Source organism: Panulirus ornatus, chromosome 20 (genome assembly GCF_036320965.1).
Source record: "Panulirus ornatus isolate Po-2019 chromosome 20, ASM3632096v1, whole genome shotgun sequence".
In the NCBI taxonomy this organism is placed as follows: domain Eukaryota; kingdom Metazoa; phylum Arthropoda; class Malacostraca; order Decapoda; family Palinuridae; genus Panulirus; species Panulirus ornatus.
In genome coordinates, this window is record NC_092243.1 from 41830154 (window position 1) to 41846216 (window position 16063).

General features: G+C 41.2%; 1 protein-coding gene across 1 annotated transcript in view; it reads left to right on the top strand.

Moving 5' to 3' along the window:
- The window catches only part of Mekk1 (mitogen-activated protein kinase kinase kinase 4), a 1037736-nt gene that overhangs the window by 349100 nt on the left and 672573 nt on the right, over positions 1-16063 (top strand). The window contains exon 13 of the mRNA XM_071674802.1: positions 919-1145. Coding sequence (XP_071530903.1) covers positions 919-1145 — 227 coding nt within the window. The remainder of the gene's footprint in view (positions 1-918; positions 1146-16063) is intronic.

A 16063-nucleotide genomic window follows, 5' to 3' on the forward strand; every position in this document is an offset into this window, starting at 1 on the left:
CCATTTACGCCCTTCACTGAAGTTCCCATTTGCTCCCTTGTCTTACGCACCCTATTTACCTCCTTCCAGAACATCTTTTTATTCTCCCTAAAATTTACTGATAGTCTCTCACCCCAACTCTCATTTGCCCTTTTTTTCACCTCTTGCACCTTTCTCTTGACCTCCTGTCTCTTTCTTTTATACTTCTCCCACTCAATTGCATTTTTTCCCTGCAAAAATCGTCCAAATGCCTCTCTCTTCTCTTTCACTAATACTCTTACTTCTTCATCCCACCACTCACTACCCTTTCTAAACAGCCCACCTCCCACTCTTCTCATGCCACAAGCATCTTTTGCGCAATCCATCACTGATTCCCTAAATACATCCCATTCCTCCCCCACTCCCCTTACTTCCATTGTTCTCACCTTTTTCCATTCTGTACACAGTCTCTCCTGGTACTTCCCCACACAGGTCTCCTTCCCAAGCTCACTTACTCTCACCACCTTCTTCACCCCAACATTCACTCCTCTTTTCTGAAAACCCATACTAATCTTCACCTTAGCCTCCACAAGATAATGATCAGACATCCCTCCAGTAGCACCTCTCAGCACATTAACATCCAAAAGTCTCTCTTTCGCACGCCTGTCAATTAACACGTAATCCAATAACGCTCTCTGGCCATCTCTCCTACTTACATAAGTATACTTATGTATATCTCGCTTTTTAAACCAGGTATTCCCAATCATCAGTCCTTTTTCAGCACATAAATCTACAAGCTCTTCACCATTTCCATTTACAACACTGAACACCCCATGCATACCAATTATTCCCTCAACTGCCACATTACTCACCTTTGCATTCAAATCACCCATCACATCATTGTCCTTTGTACTGCAAAAATTATAATTGACAACATTAATATATTTTGGGATTTTTCAGAAAACGACTTCTGCAGAGATGTAGAGCATTGCAGGTACTGCTTGCAGAGACACGTGAACGATCATTGCGAGCTGCTGGACTAGCCAAGATGCTAAGGAAGGACTTAGAGATTGCTGCAGAATTTTCTCTTTGTGATGAACCTTCTATTGTTTTGGAAAGGTTGCGTGAGACAGATCACATTCGTGTTGTAGCTCCACACAGCCAGAACCATTTCATATTTGTACCAGGTAGGTGATGTTAAAATATAGAAGAATCACAGTTCCAGTTTTAAGTATTCAGCCTCCATTGTTCTCTTCATGTAATAGAGATTTTGTGGAGCAAAAAATCTTTTATTTGTTCATGTTCAATTTAAATATGGCTTACTGTTAGGTTAGCAGATGTGTTATGTTTAGGATGAGGTGAGTTGAAATAAGGGAGTCCTGCTGAATGGTGCGATGAAAATAGAGGAGGTAGTGAAAGTTTTGCATAAGATGTGTAGCAAAGCTGCAGGAGTGGATGGCATTGCAGTTGAGTTTGTCAACAAAGGGGATGACACTGATGTTGATTTGTTAGTCAGCATATTGTTTTTATGGCTTAAGGTCAGTTGCTTGAAGATTTGGAGAATGTATACATTTCCCTTATGTAAAGGCAAGTGGACAGAAATGAATTTCCGAAGTACGTTAGTACAAACCTGTATAGTATGCTTGGTATGGTGGATGAGAGAGTAGTAATTAAGAGGATGTTGGCATGCACAGAACAACTGACTGGGGAGTAGTCCAGGAGAGGTAGATGTATATACTAGATGTTTTCTTTGAAGAATTTGTATCAAAATTGCCTGGAGAAAGAGAGTGATTTGCTTGTTGTGTTTATGGATCTGGGTAAAGTGTATGATATGGTTGACAAGAGAAACCTTGAGGGAATTGCTATGAATACTGCTATGAATACATGAAGTAAATGGAAAGTTATTTAATACAGTGAGGAGTTGTTACCAGGACATTTAAGTCATATGTGCAAGTAAGAAGGAATGAGGGTATGTTTGTTGGTGTAGGTGAGTATGTGTCAAGGATGTTTGATGTTGCAACAGTTGTTTAACCAGTTTATGGATGGGGCCATGAAGGAGGGAAAAGCAAGGGTGTTACATTAAAGGGGAGGTCTATGAGATACTGGAGGTAGTGGGGCATGGAAGATGAATTAGTTTTTGTTTGCAGATGACCAGGCTCTTGTGGATCAGGAGAATGAAACTTCAGAAAATAATGAGTTTGGGAGATTGTGAGAAAGGAGGAAGTTGAGAATGATTGTGAACATGATTTAGGTGATGAGATGTAGTAGGGAGATGAGACAGAGAGGTTTTAATGGGGAGGACCTGAAAAAAGTAGATGATTTACATACATGGGAGTTCACTTGATAGTGGCTAGAACCACAGAGATGGAAGTAAGCCATAGAATGGGAGAGTGGGCTGAGGTCCTGGGTGGATTAAGGATTGTGAGAAAGAAGTTAGTATCCCTTGAGGCAAAGATGCCTATGTTTGAAATTATAGTACGCCAACATTGTTACATGATATGGATGTGAGTCCCTGACTTCTTGGCAACACCATCATCACTATCACTTGAAGGCCTTTTTCTAGACATTTTTTGGGTTTCTTGTGCAGACAAAATTACAAAATATTAAAGCTATCATGTTGAAGAAAACACTGTAGGAATCCCTTCTGTCTTTATGAGTCTCTAGCAATTCTCAGGAAGCCAGCCACATCCACTGAACAGGACCATAGGTCATGCAGTTGGTGGTGTATGTGTGTCTGTGTACAGAGGGTGCAGGGCAATTAAGTTGCAAGTGCTTATTGTCTTCTTTATGTTAGTTACATTGTGGGCATTAAGAGTCTTGGGATATGTTGAAACAATGATTTTAGTGTTGTGGTGATGGGTAATAGGCAGAGCATAAGTGGAAGAGCATCACTGATGTTGGTTTGGGGTAGTGTGGCTGAGATGGATGTATGTGTGGTGGATTGGAGTTTAAGACTGAGTTGGGTGGTCAGTTGGTGCTTGTTGGGTTATTTCAATGTGCAAGTCTTTTTTCAGTGTTTTATTTTTGGGGGTTGGGGGCTCTGTGAGTAGAGGTTACTGAAGTGTGAGGAAGAGGTAAGCTTATTTCTACTTGGTGGTTAGTTTTTAGTTATAGAGTTTGGATGGGAGGGGTCTTGTGCTGTTGCATAGAATTGAGTGCCAGTCATGTTGCGTTTGATTATATTGAGAATTTTTTCATTGTGAAGGTGTTGAGTGCTTCTGGTAGTGATTGCCAGAAAGCATTGATTATTTTGAGTGCACTATTGTGTGTGGTTTGCAACTTTGTTATGTTTGCGTTTGAGAGGATGAAAAACCAGGCAGGTGAGTTATCATTAAAGGTGGAGCTGATTAATTATTTGTAGAGGATGTTAAGGGATTCTCTTTCTTGTCCAGATCTGGTGCCAGTTAGTGATCTATGGCAGTTTAGGTTATGTGTTATTTTTGTATTAATGTTATTGGTGTGGGCATTGAATGTTGTGCGTGTCGTATGTGATGTTTGATGTTTTGCTCTATGTGAGAGACTGCCCATTCAGGGTGACTTGAGGATGTAAGCTGGACTCATGTCTGTGTTGGGTTAAAAGAGTGAAAGAAGACTTCTCTGGAGATGAAGACATTCTGTTGTGGGTGAACCATTGCTTAAATTGTGTAATGTAGTGTCACATGTTTGATGTTGCCATTGTGGTTTCATGGTGTTGTGATGCGATTCTGAGGTTGTCTGTATATGAAAGGACCTTTACTTTGAAGTTTGCCTGAGATGATGGGAGGTTTTTAACAAAATACTGAAGAGGGTTGGAAAGAAGTGCTTCTTGGGAACTCCACTGTAAAGTTCAAGTCTTTTAGAGGTGATGCCATTGTTAGTGACTCTGGCATAGTAGCTGGCTGTGAAATTGGTAGACCACTGTTTGTAATTGTTGTGGAGGATAGCATCAAGTATTTTTTGTTTGAGGATGTATTAGATGTGTTTTTTGTTAATGTCTGTTGCCATTAGTAATGTGCTGGAGGGGATTGTGGCTGGTTGAATTCACCTAGGATATGTTATGTGAACTTAGTATGTAGATTAGTGGTAGAATGTTTGGGTATGAAGCTATGCTGTGTTAGAGAGAGAGGAAAAGTTTTTGTGATTGTTGGAGATCATTTTCTAAATTTGGACTCTGATTGAGTATAGAGGTGATTTAGGGTGGTAGAAGGGTTTTAGGATTGGTGTTATGTTGGCACGTTACCATATGTAAGGTATTTTGTTGTGTATCGTAAAGTAGTTGAAGATGTATGTGAAGTTTGATATGTTGTCAGAGCTTGTAGCAGGAGAGCTCATATAGGTTTTGATTGCATTGCTGATATCAGTAGGTGTGAAGGATGAGTAGGCAGATGTTTCTTGAATTTTGTTTAAGTATTTCATTACATTCCTGTGTGGTGTTATGGTTAATGTGTGCCCAATTTTTGAGCAGTGTCTCGAGAGTATGATTGTGTGTTCTTTGGCACAAGGAACTTCATTCGAATGGGTCAGGACTTGTGCAAAGGGTTGCTTTCTTTATTGTATGCTTAAGTCAATTGCTGTGGGTCTTGTGATTGAGAAAGGAGTGCTCGTTTTCAGTTTGGCTCTGTGATGAGGCTAGTGATGGTTTTGATTGTAGTTTGGATTTGTTCTCTGAATGAGTTGGTAATTGTTTGCTGATAACACATTTCTGGTGGCAGATTTAAGTGAGAAACTATAGAAGTTTGTGTTTGAGACTGGTAGTGTGCGTGAGAGGAGAAAGTTAAAGATAAAAGTAAGTAAAAGCAGGGTTACCATAATAGGTTTAGTAGTGTCAAGGGAATGGTTAGTTGTGGTGTGAGTTTGAAAGGAGAAAATATGAAGGAATGGAAGTGTCTTAGATGCCTGGGAGTAGACAATAAAGCTGATGGTAACCATGGAAGTGGAATAGAGTTTTAAGGTGGGCAAGGGGATGAAGGTACTGGGAGCACTGAGGAATATGTGGAGAGGTTGTTTTTTTAGGAGGGCAAAAATGGTCATGTGTGAAGGTATAGTTGTCCCAACAATGTTGTGTGGATATGTCTTGGGCTGTTGGTAAGAATGTGCAAAAGAAAGTGGATGCTTTGAAAATGAAATGTTTGAGGACAGTATATGGTGTGAGGCGGTTTGATTGAATAATCAATAAAAGAGTAAGTGAGAGCTGTGGTGATAAGAGGAGTGTATTTGAGAAAGTTGAGATGAGTGTGCTGAAATGGTTTAAAGATATGGAGAGAATGAGTGAGGATAGGTTGAGAGAGAGGGTATATGTGTCAGAAGTTGTGGGGACAGTGAGAAGAGAGAGACCAAATTAGAGAGGGAAAGATGGAGTGAAAAACATATTCAGGGATTGAGGCCTGAGCATGCAGGAGGGTGAAACCCATACATGAGATAGAGTGCATTAGAATGATATAGTATACAGGGGCAATGTTCTGTCATTGTTACAACTGGGCTGTAGGTAAGAATGTGCAGAGGAAAATGGATGTCTTGAAAATGAAATGCTTGAGGACAGTATGTAGTGTGAGGTGGATGGATCGAGTAAGCACTAAAATAGTAAGAGAGAGCTGTGGTGATGAGAGGAGTGTGTTTGAGAGAGCTAAGATGAGTGTGCTAAAATGGTTTAAAGATATGGAGAGAATGCATGAGGAAAGGTTGAGAAAGAGGGTGTATGTGTCAAAAGTTGTGGGACTGAGAAGAAGGAGACCAAATTGGGGAGGAAAGGATGAAGTGAAAAAAAAATCTTATTGCTTGAGGCCTGAACATACAGGAGGGAGAAATGCATACATGGAATAGAGTGAATTAGAGCGATATGGTATACAGGGGCAATGCACCGTCAGTGGACTGAATCATGGCATTTTTGCAGCTAGGGAAATCTAATGAAAGGCTTTGGAGCTTGGATGTGGAGGGGGAGGGGGAATTTCAGTGCATTTCCTATTACAGCTAAAGAATGGATGTTAGTGAATGAGGCCTTTTGTTCTATTCCTGATGCTACTCAATACTGCAGGAGACATTGAATATATTTGAAAAAGAAGGGATACTGCTCACATATCCCCTGCAGGTTCAGCAGTGGGGGCTAGAAATCCTCCCATCCTCTTTTACTTTCCCTAAAGAAGGAACAGAAAGGAGTCAAGTGAGGATTGTTCTTCTGTGGCTCAGTCATCTGTTCTTGATGCTACCTCACTCATGCCAAAAAGCCAGCCATGTATTTCCTGTACTTCAGTTTCTGATAGAAGTAACAGAAGAAGGAGCCAAGAAGGCAGTGCTGATCATCCTTGAAGGCTCAGGCTGGGGTGTCTAAATGTTTGTGGATGTTACCAAGATGAGAAGAGAGGAGAGAGAGAGAGAGATAGTATGTTTGAGGGAAAAAACCTGGGTGTTCTGCTTTGAGTGAAACAAAGCTCAAGGGTAAAGGGCAAGAATGGTTTGGAAACGTCCTAGGAGTAAAGTCAGGGATTGTGAGAGAATAAGAGGTAGGAAGGAGTTGCACTACTCCTAAAGCAGGAGCTATAGAATTGTGTAATAGAGTGTAAGGAAGTAAATTCTAGATTAATGTGTGTAAAACTTAAAGTGGATGGAAAGAGATGGGTGATTATTGGTGCTCATGCACTTGGTGCCTATGCACTTGGCCATGAGAAAAGAGATCAATAGAGAAGGTGTTTTGGGAGCAGCTGAGTGAGCATCTCAGCTGTTGTGATGTAAGAAGCTGTTTTAATGTAAGAAACCAGTTATAAGTGATGGATGATTTAAATGCAACGGTGAGTAATGTGACAGTTGAGGGTATACCTCAGTGGAAATGGTGAACAGCATGTGAAGTTGTCTGCATAAAAAGGACTGGTGATTGGGAACACCTGGTTTAAATAGAAGGACATACTCAAGCATATATTTATGGGCAGGAGTGATGGTCAGCAAATGTTATTGGATTGCATATTTATTGATAAGCATATAAAAGAGACTTTTGGGTGTACATATACTGAGAGGGGCAGCTGGTGGGATGTCTGATCATTGTCTTGTGAAGGGGAGGATGAGGATTTGCAGAGGTTTTTAGAAAAGAGGAAACATTGTTGGTGAGAAAAGAGTGGTGAGGGTAAGTGAGCTTTGAAAAGAGACTGGTATGAAGACACACCAAGAGAGATTGGTTGTACAATGACAAATAGAGTAAATGAAGCATGGGGAGTGGATGAGGAATGGGATGTAATTAGGGAAGCAGTGATGGCATGTACAAGAGATGCATGTGGTCTGCAAATGATGGGAGGTGGGCAGATTAGAAATTTTAGTAAGTGGCAAGATAAAGAAGTAAAGTTGCCAGTGAAACAGAGAGAGATGTTTGGGTGGTACTTACCGAGAAGGAGTGCAAGTGATTAGGGAATGTATAAGAGAAAGTGGCAGGAGGTCAAGAAGAAGGTGCAGGGGTTGAAAAAGAGGGCAAATGAGAATTGGGATGAATGAGTATCAGTAAAGTTTTTGGAGAATATGATAAAGTTTTGGAAGGAGGTAAGTATAGTGCGAAAAACAGGAAAATATGTGGGAACATCGGTGAAGGGTGTAGAAAGGGAAGTGATAGCAGGCAGTTATGAATTGAGGAAAAGGTGGAGTATTTTGAAGTGTTGTTAGATATATTTGATGATAGAGTGGTTTATATAGGATTTTTCGGTCTAGATATTATGCAGTGGAGTAATGGAGAGTGTGGTTTAGTGTGGAGAATAGAGATGGTGAAAGGTTTGGTAAAGAGAAGAGGGATGGTGAAAACCTTACGTAAGATGAAATGTGTTGTTGATTGCTTGTAAGGATATTCAGTGTATTTATGGGTCATGGTGGGGTACCTGAGGATTGGCAGAATGGATGTATAGTGCCATTTTACAAAGGCAAAGGGGGTAAAGGTAAGTGTTCAAACTACAGAGGTATAAATTTGAGTATCCCTGGTCAGTTGTATGCGAGAATGTTGATTGAGGAGGTGAAGGCATGTACAGAGCATCAGATTAGTGAGAAGCAGTTCAGTTTCAGAAGTGGCAGAGGATATGTGGATTAGATGTTTGCTTTAAAGAATGTGTGAGAAATATTTAGAAAAACAGATGGATTTGTATATAGCATCAATGGATCTGGAGAATGCGTATCATAGGATTCACAGAGATGCTTTGTGAAAGGTCTTGAGATTATATGGTGATGTAGGTATGCTGCTAGAAGCAGAGAAGTTTGTATCAAGGATGTAAGGTGTATTTACGATTAGGAAGAGAGGAGAGTCACTGGTTCCCAGTGAAGGTTGATAGATGCACCAGGGATGTTTTATTTTACCATGGTTTAATTTGTTCGTAGCTGGGGTGATGGGATAGGTAGATGCAAGATTTTGGGAAAGAGAGGCAAGTTTGCAGTCTATTGGGGGATGAGAGGGCTTGGGAAGTGAGTCAGTTGTTGTTTGCTGATGATATTGCACTGATTCGAGTGAGAAACTGCTGAAGATGGTGACGGAGTTTGAAAGAGTGTGTGAAAGAAGATAGTTGTTAGGTTCAGCAGAGCTGAGGGACAAGTTAGCTGGGATTTAAGTTGGAAGGTAGAAAAATTGGATGAAGTAAAGTGTTGTAGATATCTGGGAGTGAACATGGCAGTAGATGGAGCTGTGGAAGTGAGTCATAGGATGGGGGATGGGAGAAAGGTTCATGGAATGGTGAAAAATGTGTGGAAAGAGATAATGTTATATGGGAGGGCAAACATAGGTATGTTTGAAGGAATAGTAGTTCTAACAATATCATATGGTTATGAGGCATGGGCTGTAGAGAGTGTTGTGAGGAGGAGGGTGGATGTGTTGGAATTGAAATGTTTTAGGACAGTATATGGTGTGAGGTGGTTCGATCAAGTAAGTAATGAAAGCGTAAGAGAGATGTATAGTAATAAAAAGAGTGTGGCAGAGAGAGCAGAAGAGGGTGTGTTGAAATGTTATGGAGATATGGAGAGAATGAATGAGGAAATGTTGACAAAGAGATTGTATGTGTCAGAAGTGGAGGGGATAAGAACAGGGAGACCAAATCAGAGATGGAAAGATGGAGTGAAAAAGATTTTGAGCAGCTAAGGCCTGAACATGCAGAAGGGTGAAAGGCCTGCACAAAATAGATTTAATTGGAACAAAATGATATACTGGGGTTTACATGATGTTAATAGAGTATATGATAGAGTGCAAAAGAGTAAATTGTAGATGAATATGGGTAAACCTGAAAGTGGATGGAGAAAGATGGGTGATTATTGGTACTTATTCACCTGGTCATGAGAGGCAAGCATTTTTGGAGCAGGTGAGTGAGTGTGTCACCAGCTTTGATGCACAAGACATGTTTTTAGTGATGGGTGGTCTAAATGCAAATTTGAGAGATGTGGCAGGTGAGGGTATAATTAGTGCTCATGGGGTATTCAGTGTTGTGAATGGAAATGGTGAAGAGCTTGTGGATTTGTTTGCTGAAAAGAGACTGGTGATTAGGAATACCTGGTTTGAAAAGAAAGATATACATAAGTATACGTATGTGAGTAGGAGAGATGGTCACAGGGCATTATTGGATTACGTGTTAATTGATAGGTGTGTAAATGACAGACTTTTGGATGTTAATGTGCTGAGAGGAGCAGCTAGAGGGATGTCTGATCACTATCTTGTGGAGGCGAAGGTGAAGATTTTTAGAGGTTTTCAAAAAAGAAGAGAAAATGTTTGGGAGAAGAGAGTGGTGAGAGTAAGTGAGCTTGGAAAGAAGACTTGTATGAAGAAGTACCAAGAGAGATTGAGTGTAGAATGGCAAAAAGTGAGTGCAAATGATGGGAAGGGAGTGTGTGAGGAATAAGATGTATTTAGGGAAGCAGTGATATCTTATGCAAAAGATGCATGTGACATGAGAAAGGTGGGAGGTGTGCAGAATAGAAAGTGTAGTTAGTGGTGGGATGAAGAAGTAAGGTTGTTAATGAAAGAAAAAAAAGAGGTGTTTGGATGATACTTGCAAGGAAGGAGTGCAAATGACTGGGAGATGTATAAAAGAAAGTGGCAGGAGGTCAAGAGAAAGGTGCATGAGTTGAAAAAGAGGGCAAATGAGAGTTGGGATGAGAGAGTATCATTTAAGTTTGGGGAGATTAAAAAGAGGTTTTGGAAGGGTTGAGAAAGAGGGTGAATGAGAGTTGGGATGAGAGAGTATCATTTAACTTTAGCAAAAATGAAAAGATGTTTTGGAAGGAGGTAGATAACATGTGTAAAACAAGAGAACAAATGGGAACATCGGTGAAGGGGGCAAATAGGGAAGTAGAATCAGGTAGTGATGAAGTGAAAAGGAGATGGAGTGAGTATTTTCAAGGTTTGTTAAATGTGTTTGATGATAGAGTGGCAGATGTAGGGTGTTTTGGTTGGGGTGATGTGCCAAGTGAGAAGGTCATGGAAAATGGTTTGGTTAAGAGAGAAGAGGTAGTGAAAGCATTGCGGAAGATGAAATCCAACAAGGTGGTAAATTTGGATGGTATTGCAGCAGAATTTATTAAAAGAGGAGGTGACTGCATTGATTAGTTGGTAAGGATATTCAGTGTATGTATGGATCATGATGAAGTGCCTGAGGATCGGCAGAATGCATACACAGTGCCATGTACAAAGGCAAATGGGATAAAGATGAGTATTCTGACAACAGAGGCATAAGTTTGTTGATTATTCCTGGGTAATTATTTATATATTTATTTATTTATTTTATTATACTTTGTCACTGTCTCCTGTGTTAGCGAGGTAGGGCAAGGAAACAGATAAAGAATGGCCCAACCCACCCACATACACATGTATATACAGACACGTCCACACACACACATATACATACCTATACATTTCATCATAGACATATATATACATACACAGACATATACATGTATACACATGTACATAATCCATATTTGCTGCCTTTATTCATTCCCATTGCCACCCCTCCAAACATGAAATAACAACCCCCTCCCTCCACACGCATGCAAGGTAGCGCTAGGAAAAGACAACAAAGGCCACATTCGTTCACACTTTCTCCAGCTGTCATGTATAATGCACTGAAACCACAGCTCCCTTTCCACATCCAGGCCCCAAAAGACTTTCCATGATTTACCCCAGACACTTCACATGACCTGGTTCAATCAGTTGACAGCACATCGACCCTGGTATACCACATCGTTCCAATTCACTCTATTCCTCGCACGCCTTTCGCCCTCCTACATATTTAGGCCCCAATTGCTCAAAATCTTTTTCACTCCATCTTTCCACCCCCAATTTAGTCTCCCACTTCTCCTCGCTCCCTCCACCTCTGACACATATATCTTCTTAGTCAATCTTTCCTCACTCATTCTCTCCATGTGACCAAACCATTTCAAAACACCCTCTTCTGCTCTCTCAACCACACTCTTTTTATTACCACACATCTCTCTTACCCTTTCATAACTTAATCAAACCACCTCACACCACATATTGTCCTCAAACACCTCATTTCCAACACATCCACCATCCTCTGCACAACTCTATCTATAGCCCATGCCTCACAACCATATAGCATTGTTGGAACCACTATTCCTTCAAACACACCCATTTTTCCTTTCCGAGATAATGTTCTCACCTTCCACTCATTTTTCAGCATTCCCAGAACTTTCGTCCCTTCCCCACCACGTGACTCACTTCTCCTTCCATGGTTCCATTTGCTGCCAGATCCACTCCCAGATATCTAAAACACTTCACTTCCTTCAGTTTTTCTCCATTCAAACTTACCTCCCAGATAACTTGTCCCTCAACCCTACTATAACGAGACCGGGTTATAGTGATGGGTGATTTGAATGCAAAGGTGAGTAATGTGGCAGTTGAGGGAATAATTGGTGTACATGAGGTGTTCAGTGTTGTGAATGGAAATGGTGAAGAGCTTGTAGATTTGTGTGCTTAAAAAGGACTGATGATTGGGAATGCCTGGTTTAAGAAGAGAGATATATATAAGTATACGTGTGTAAGTAGGAGAGATGGACAGAGAGTGTTATTGGATTATGTGTTGATTGATAGGCACACAAAAGAGAGGCTTTTGGATGTTAATGTGCTGAGAGGTGCAACTGGAGGGATGTCTAATCATTATCTTGTGGAGGCGAAGGTGAAGATTTGTAGAGGTTTTCAGAAAAGAAGAGAGAATGTTGGGGTGAAGAGAGTGATGAGAGTGAACTTGGGAAGGAGACCTGTGTGAGGAAGTACCAGGAGAGACTGAGTACAGAATGGAAAAAGGTGAGAACAAAGGAGGTAAGGGGAGTGGGGGAGGAATGGGATGTATTTAGGGAAGCAGTGATGGCTTGCGCAAAAGATGCTTGTGTCATTAGAAGCGTGGGAGGTGGGCAGATTAGAAAGGGTAGTGAGTGGTGGGATGAAGAGGTAAGATTATTAGTGAAAAAGAAGAGAGGCATTTGGAAGATATTTGCAATGAAATAGTGCAAGTGACTGGGAGATGTATAAAAGAAAGAGGCAGGAGGTCAACAGAAAGGTGCAAGAGGTGAAAAAGAGGGCAAATGAGAGTTGGGGTGAGAGAGTATCATTAAATTTCAGGAAGAATAAAAAGATGTATTGGAAGGAGGTAAATAAAATGCGTAAGACGAAAGAACAAATGGGAACATTGGTGAAGGGGGCTAATGGGGAGGTGATAACAAGTAGTGGTGATGTGAGAACGAAATGGAGTGAGTATTTTGAAGGTTTGTTGAATGTGTTACATGATAGAGTGACAGATGGAGGTGTTTTGGTTGAGGTGGTGTGCGAAGTGAGAGGGTTAGGGAGAATGATTTGGTAAACAGAAAAGAGGTAGTAAAAGCTTTGCGGAAGATGAATGCTGGCAAGGCAGTGGGTATGGATGGTTTTGCAGTAGAATTTATTAATAATGGAAGTGACTGTGTTGTTGACTGGTTGGTAAGGATATTTAATGTATGTATGACTCATGGTGAGGTGCCTGAGGATTGGCGGAATGCTTGCATAGTGTCATTGTACAAAGGCAAAGGGGACAAAGGTGAGTGCTCAAATTATAGAGGTATAAGTTTGTTGAGTATTCCTGGTAAATTATATGGGAGGGTATTGATTGAGAGGGTGAAGGCATGTACAGAGCATGAGATTGGGGAAGAGCAGTGTGGTTTCAGAAGTGTTAGAGGATGTGTGGATCAGGTGTTTGCTTTGAAGAATGTATGTGAGAAATACTTAGAAAAGCAAATAGATTTGTATGTAGCATTTATGGATTTACAAGACTTACTTAGAAAAGCAAATAGATTTGTATGTAGCATTTATGGATTTCGAGAAGGCATATGATAGAGTTGATAGAGATGCTCTGTGGAAGGTATTAAGAATATATGGTGAGGGAGGCAAGTTGTTAGAAGCATTGAAAAGTTTATATCGAGGATGTAAGGCATGTGTACGTGTAGGAAGAGAGGAAAGTGATTAGTTTTCAATGAATGTAGGTTTGCAGCAGGGGTGTGTGATGTCTCCATGGTTGTTTAATTTGTTTATGGATGGGGTTGTTAGGGAGGTGAATGGAAGAGTTTTGGAAAGAGGGCCAAGTATGAAGTCTGTTGTGGATGAGAGAGCTTGGGAAGTGAGTCAGTTGTTGTTCGCTGATGATACAGCACTGGTGGCTGATTCATGTGAGAAACTGCAGAAGCTGGTGACTGCGTTTGGAAAAGTGTGTGAAAGAAGAAAGTTGAGAGTGAATGTGAATAAGAGCAAGGTTATTAGGTACAGTAGGTTTGAGGGACAAGTCAATTGGGAGGTGAGTTTGAATGGAGAAAAACTGGAGGAAGTGAAGTGTTTTAGATATCTGAGAGTGGATTTGGCAGTGGATGGAACCATGGAAGCGGAAGTGAATCATAGGGTGGGGGAGGGGGCAAAAGTTCTGGGAGCCTTGAAGAATGTGTGGAAGTTGAGAACGTTATCTCGGAAAGCAAAAATGGGTATGTTTGAAGGAATAGTGGTTCCAACAATGTTGTATGGATGCGAGGTGTGGGCTATGGATAGAGTTGTGCGCAGGAGGGTGGATGTGCTGGAAATGTAATGTTTGAGGAGAATATGTGGTGTGAGGTGGTTTGATCGAGTAAGTAATGTAAGGGTAAGAGACATGTGTGGTAATAAAAAGAGTGTGGTTGAGAGAGCAGAAGAGGGTGTTTTGAAATGGTTTGGTCACATGGAGAGAATGAGTGAGGAAAGATTGACAAAGAGGATATATGTGTCAGAGGTGGAGGGAATGAGGAGAAGTGGGAGACCAAATTGGAGGTGGAAAGATGGAGTGAAAAAGATTTTGAGTGATCGAGGCCTGAACATGCAGGAGGGTGAAAGGCGTGCAAGGAATAGAGTGAATTGGAATGATGTGGCATACAGGGGTCGACGTGCTGTCAATGGATTGAACCAGGGCATATGAAGCGTCTGGGGTAAACCATGGAAGGTTCTGTGGAGCCTGGATGTGGAAAGGGAGCTGTGGCATCGGTGCATTATTACATGACGGCTGGAGACTGAGTGTGAACGAATGGGGCCTTTGTTGTCTTTTCCTAGTGCTACCTCGCACACATGAGGGGGGAGGGGGTTGTTATTTCATGTCTGGCGAGGTGGCGATGGGAATGAATAAAGGCAGACAGTATGAATTATGTACGTATGTATATATGTATATGTCTGCGTTTGTATATGTATGTATATGTTGAGATGTATAGGTATGTATATGTGCGTGTGTGGACATGTATGTATATACATGTGTATGTGGGTGGGTTAGGCGATTCTTTCGTCTGTTTCCGTGTGCTACCTCGCTAACGAGGGAGACAGCGACAAAGCAAAATAGATAAAAAAATAAATAATGACTCATGGTGAGGTGCCTGAGGATTGGCGGAATGCATGCATAGTGCCATTGTACAAAGGCAAAGGGGATAAAGGGGAGTGCTTAAATTACAGAGGTATAAGTTTGTTGAGTATTCCTGGGAAACTATATGGGAGGGTATTGATTGAGAGGATGAAAGCATGTACAGAGCATCAGATGGAGGAAGAGCAGTGTGGTTTCAGAAGCGGTAGAGGATGTGTGCATCAGGTGTTTGCTTTGAAGAATGTATGTAAGAAATACTTAGGAAAGCAGATGGATTTGTGTGTAGCATTTATGTATCTGGAGAGGGCATATGATAGAGTTGATAGAGATGCTTTGTGGAAGGTATTAAGAACACATGGTGTGGGAGGCAAGTTGGTAGAAGCAGTGAAAATTTTATCGAGGATGTAAGGCATGTGTATGAGAAGGAAGAGAGGAAAGTGATTGGTTCTCACTGAATGTAGGTTTGTGGCAGGGGTGCGTGATGTCTTCATGGTTGTTTAATTTGTTTATGGATGGTGTTGTCAGGGAGGTGAATGCAAGAGTTTTGGAGAGAGGGGTGACTATGCAGTCTGTTGTAGATGAGAGGGCTTGGGAAGTGAGTCGGTTGTTGTTCGCTGATGATACAGCGCTGGTGGCTGATTTGGATGAGAAACTGCAGAAGCTGGTGACTGAGTTTGGTAAAGTGTGTAAAAGAAGAAAGCTGAGTAAATGTGAATAAGAGCAAGGTTATTAGTTACAGTAGGGTTGAGGGACAAGTCAATTGGGAGGTAAGTTTGAATGGAGAAAAACTGGAGGAAGTGAAATGTTTTAGATATCTGGGAGTGGATTTGGCAGTGGATGGAACCATGGAAGTGTAAGTGAGTCACAGGGTGGGGGAGGGAGCGAAAGTTCTGGAAGCATTGAAAAATCAAAAATCTTTTTCATTCCATCCTTCCACCTCCAATTTGGTCTCCCACTTCTCCTCATTCCCTCCACCTCTGACACATATATCCTCTTTGCCAATCTTTCCTCACTCTTTATCTCCATATGTCCAAACTCTTTGCCAATCTTTCCTCACTCTTTATCTCCATATGTCCAAACCATTTTCAACACACCCTCTTCTGCTCTCTCAACCACACTCTTTTTATTTCCACACATGTCTTTTACTCTTTCATCACTTACTCAATCAAACCACCTCACACCACATGCTGTCCTCTAATATTTAATTTACAACACATCCACCCTCCTCCATACAACCCTATCTATAGCCCATGCCTCGGAACCATATAACATTG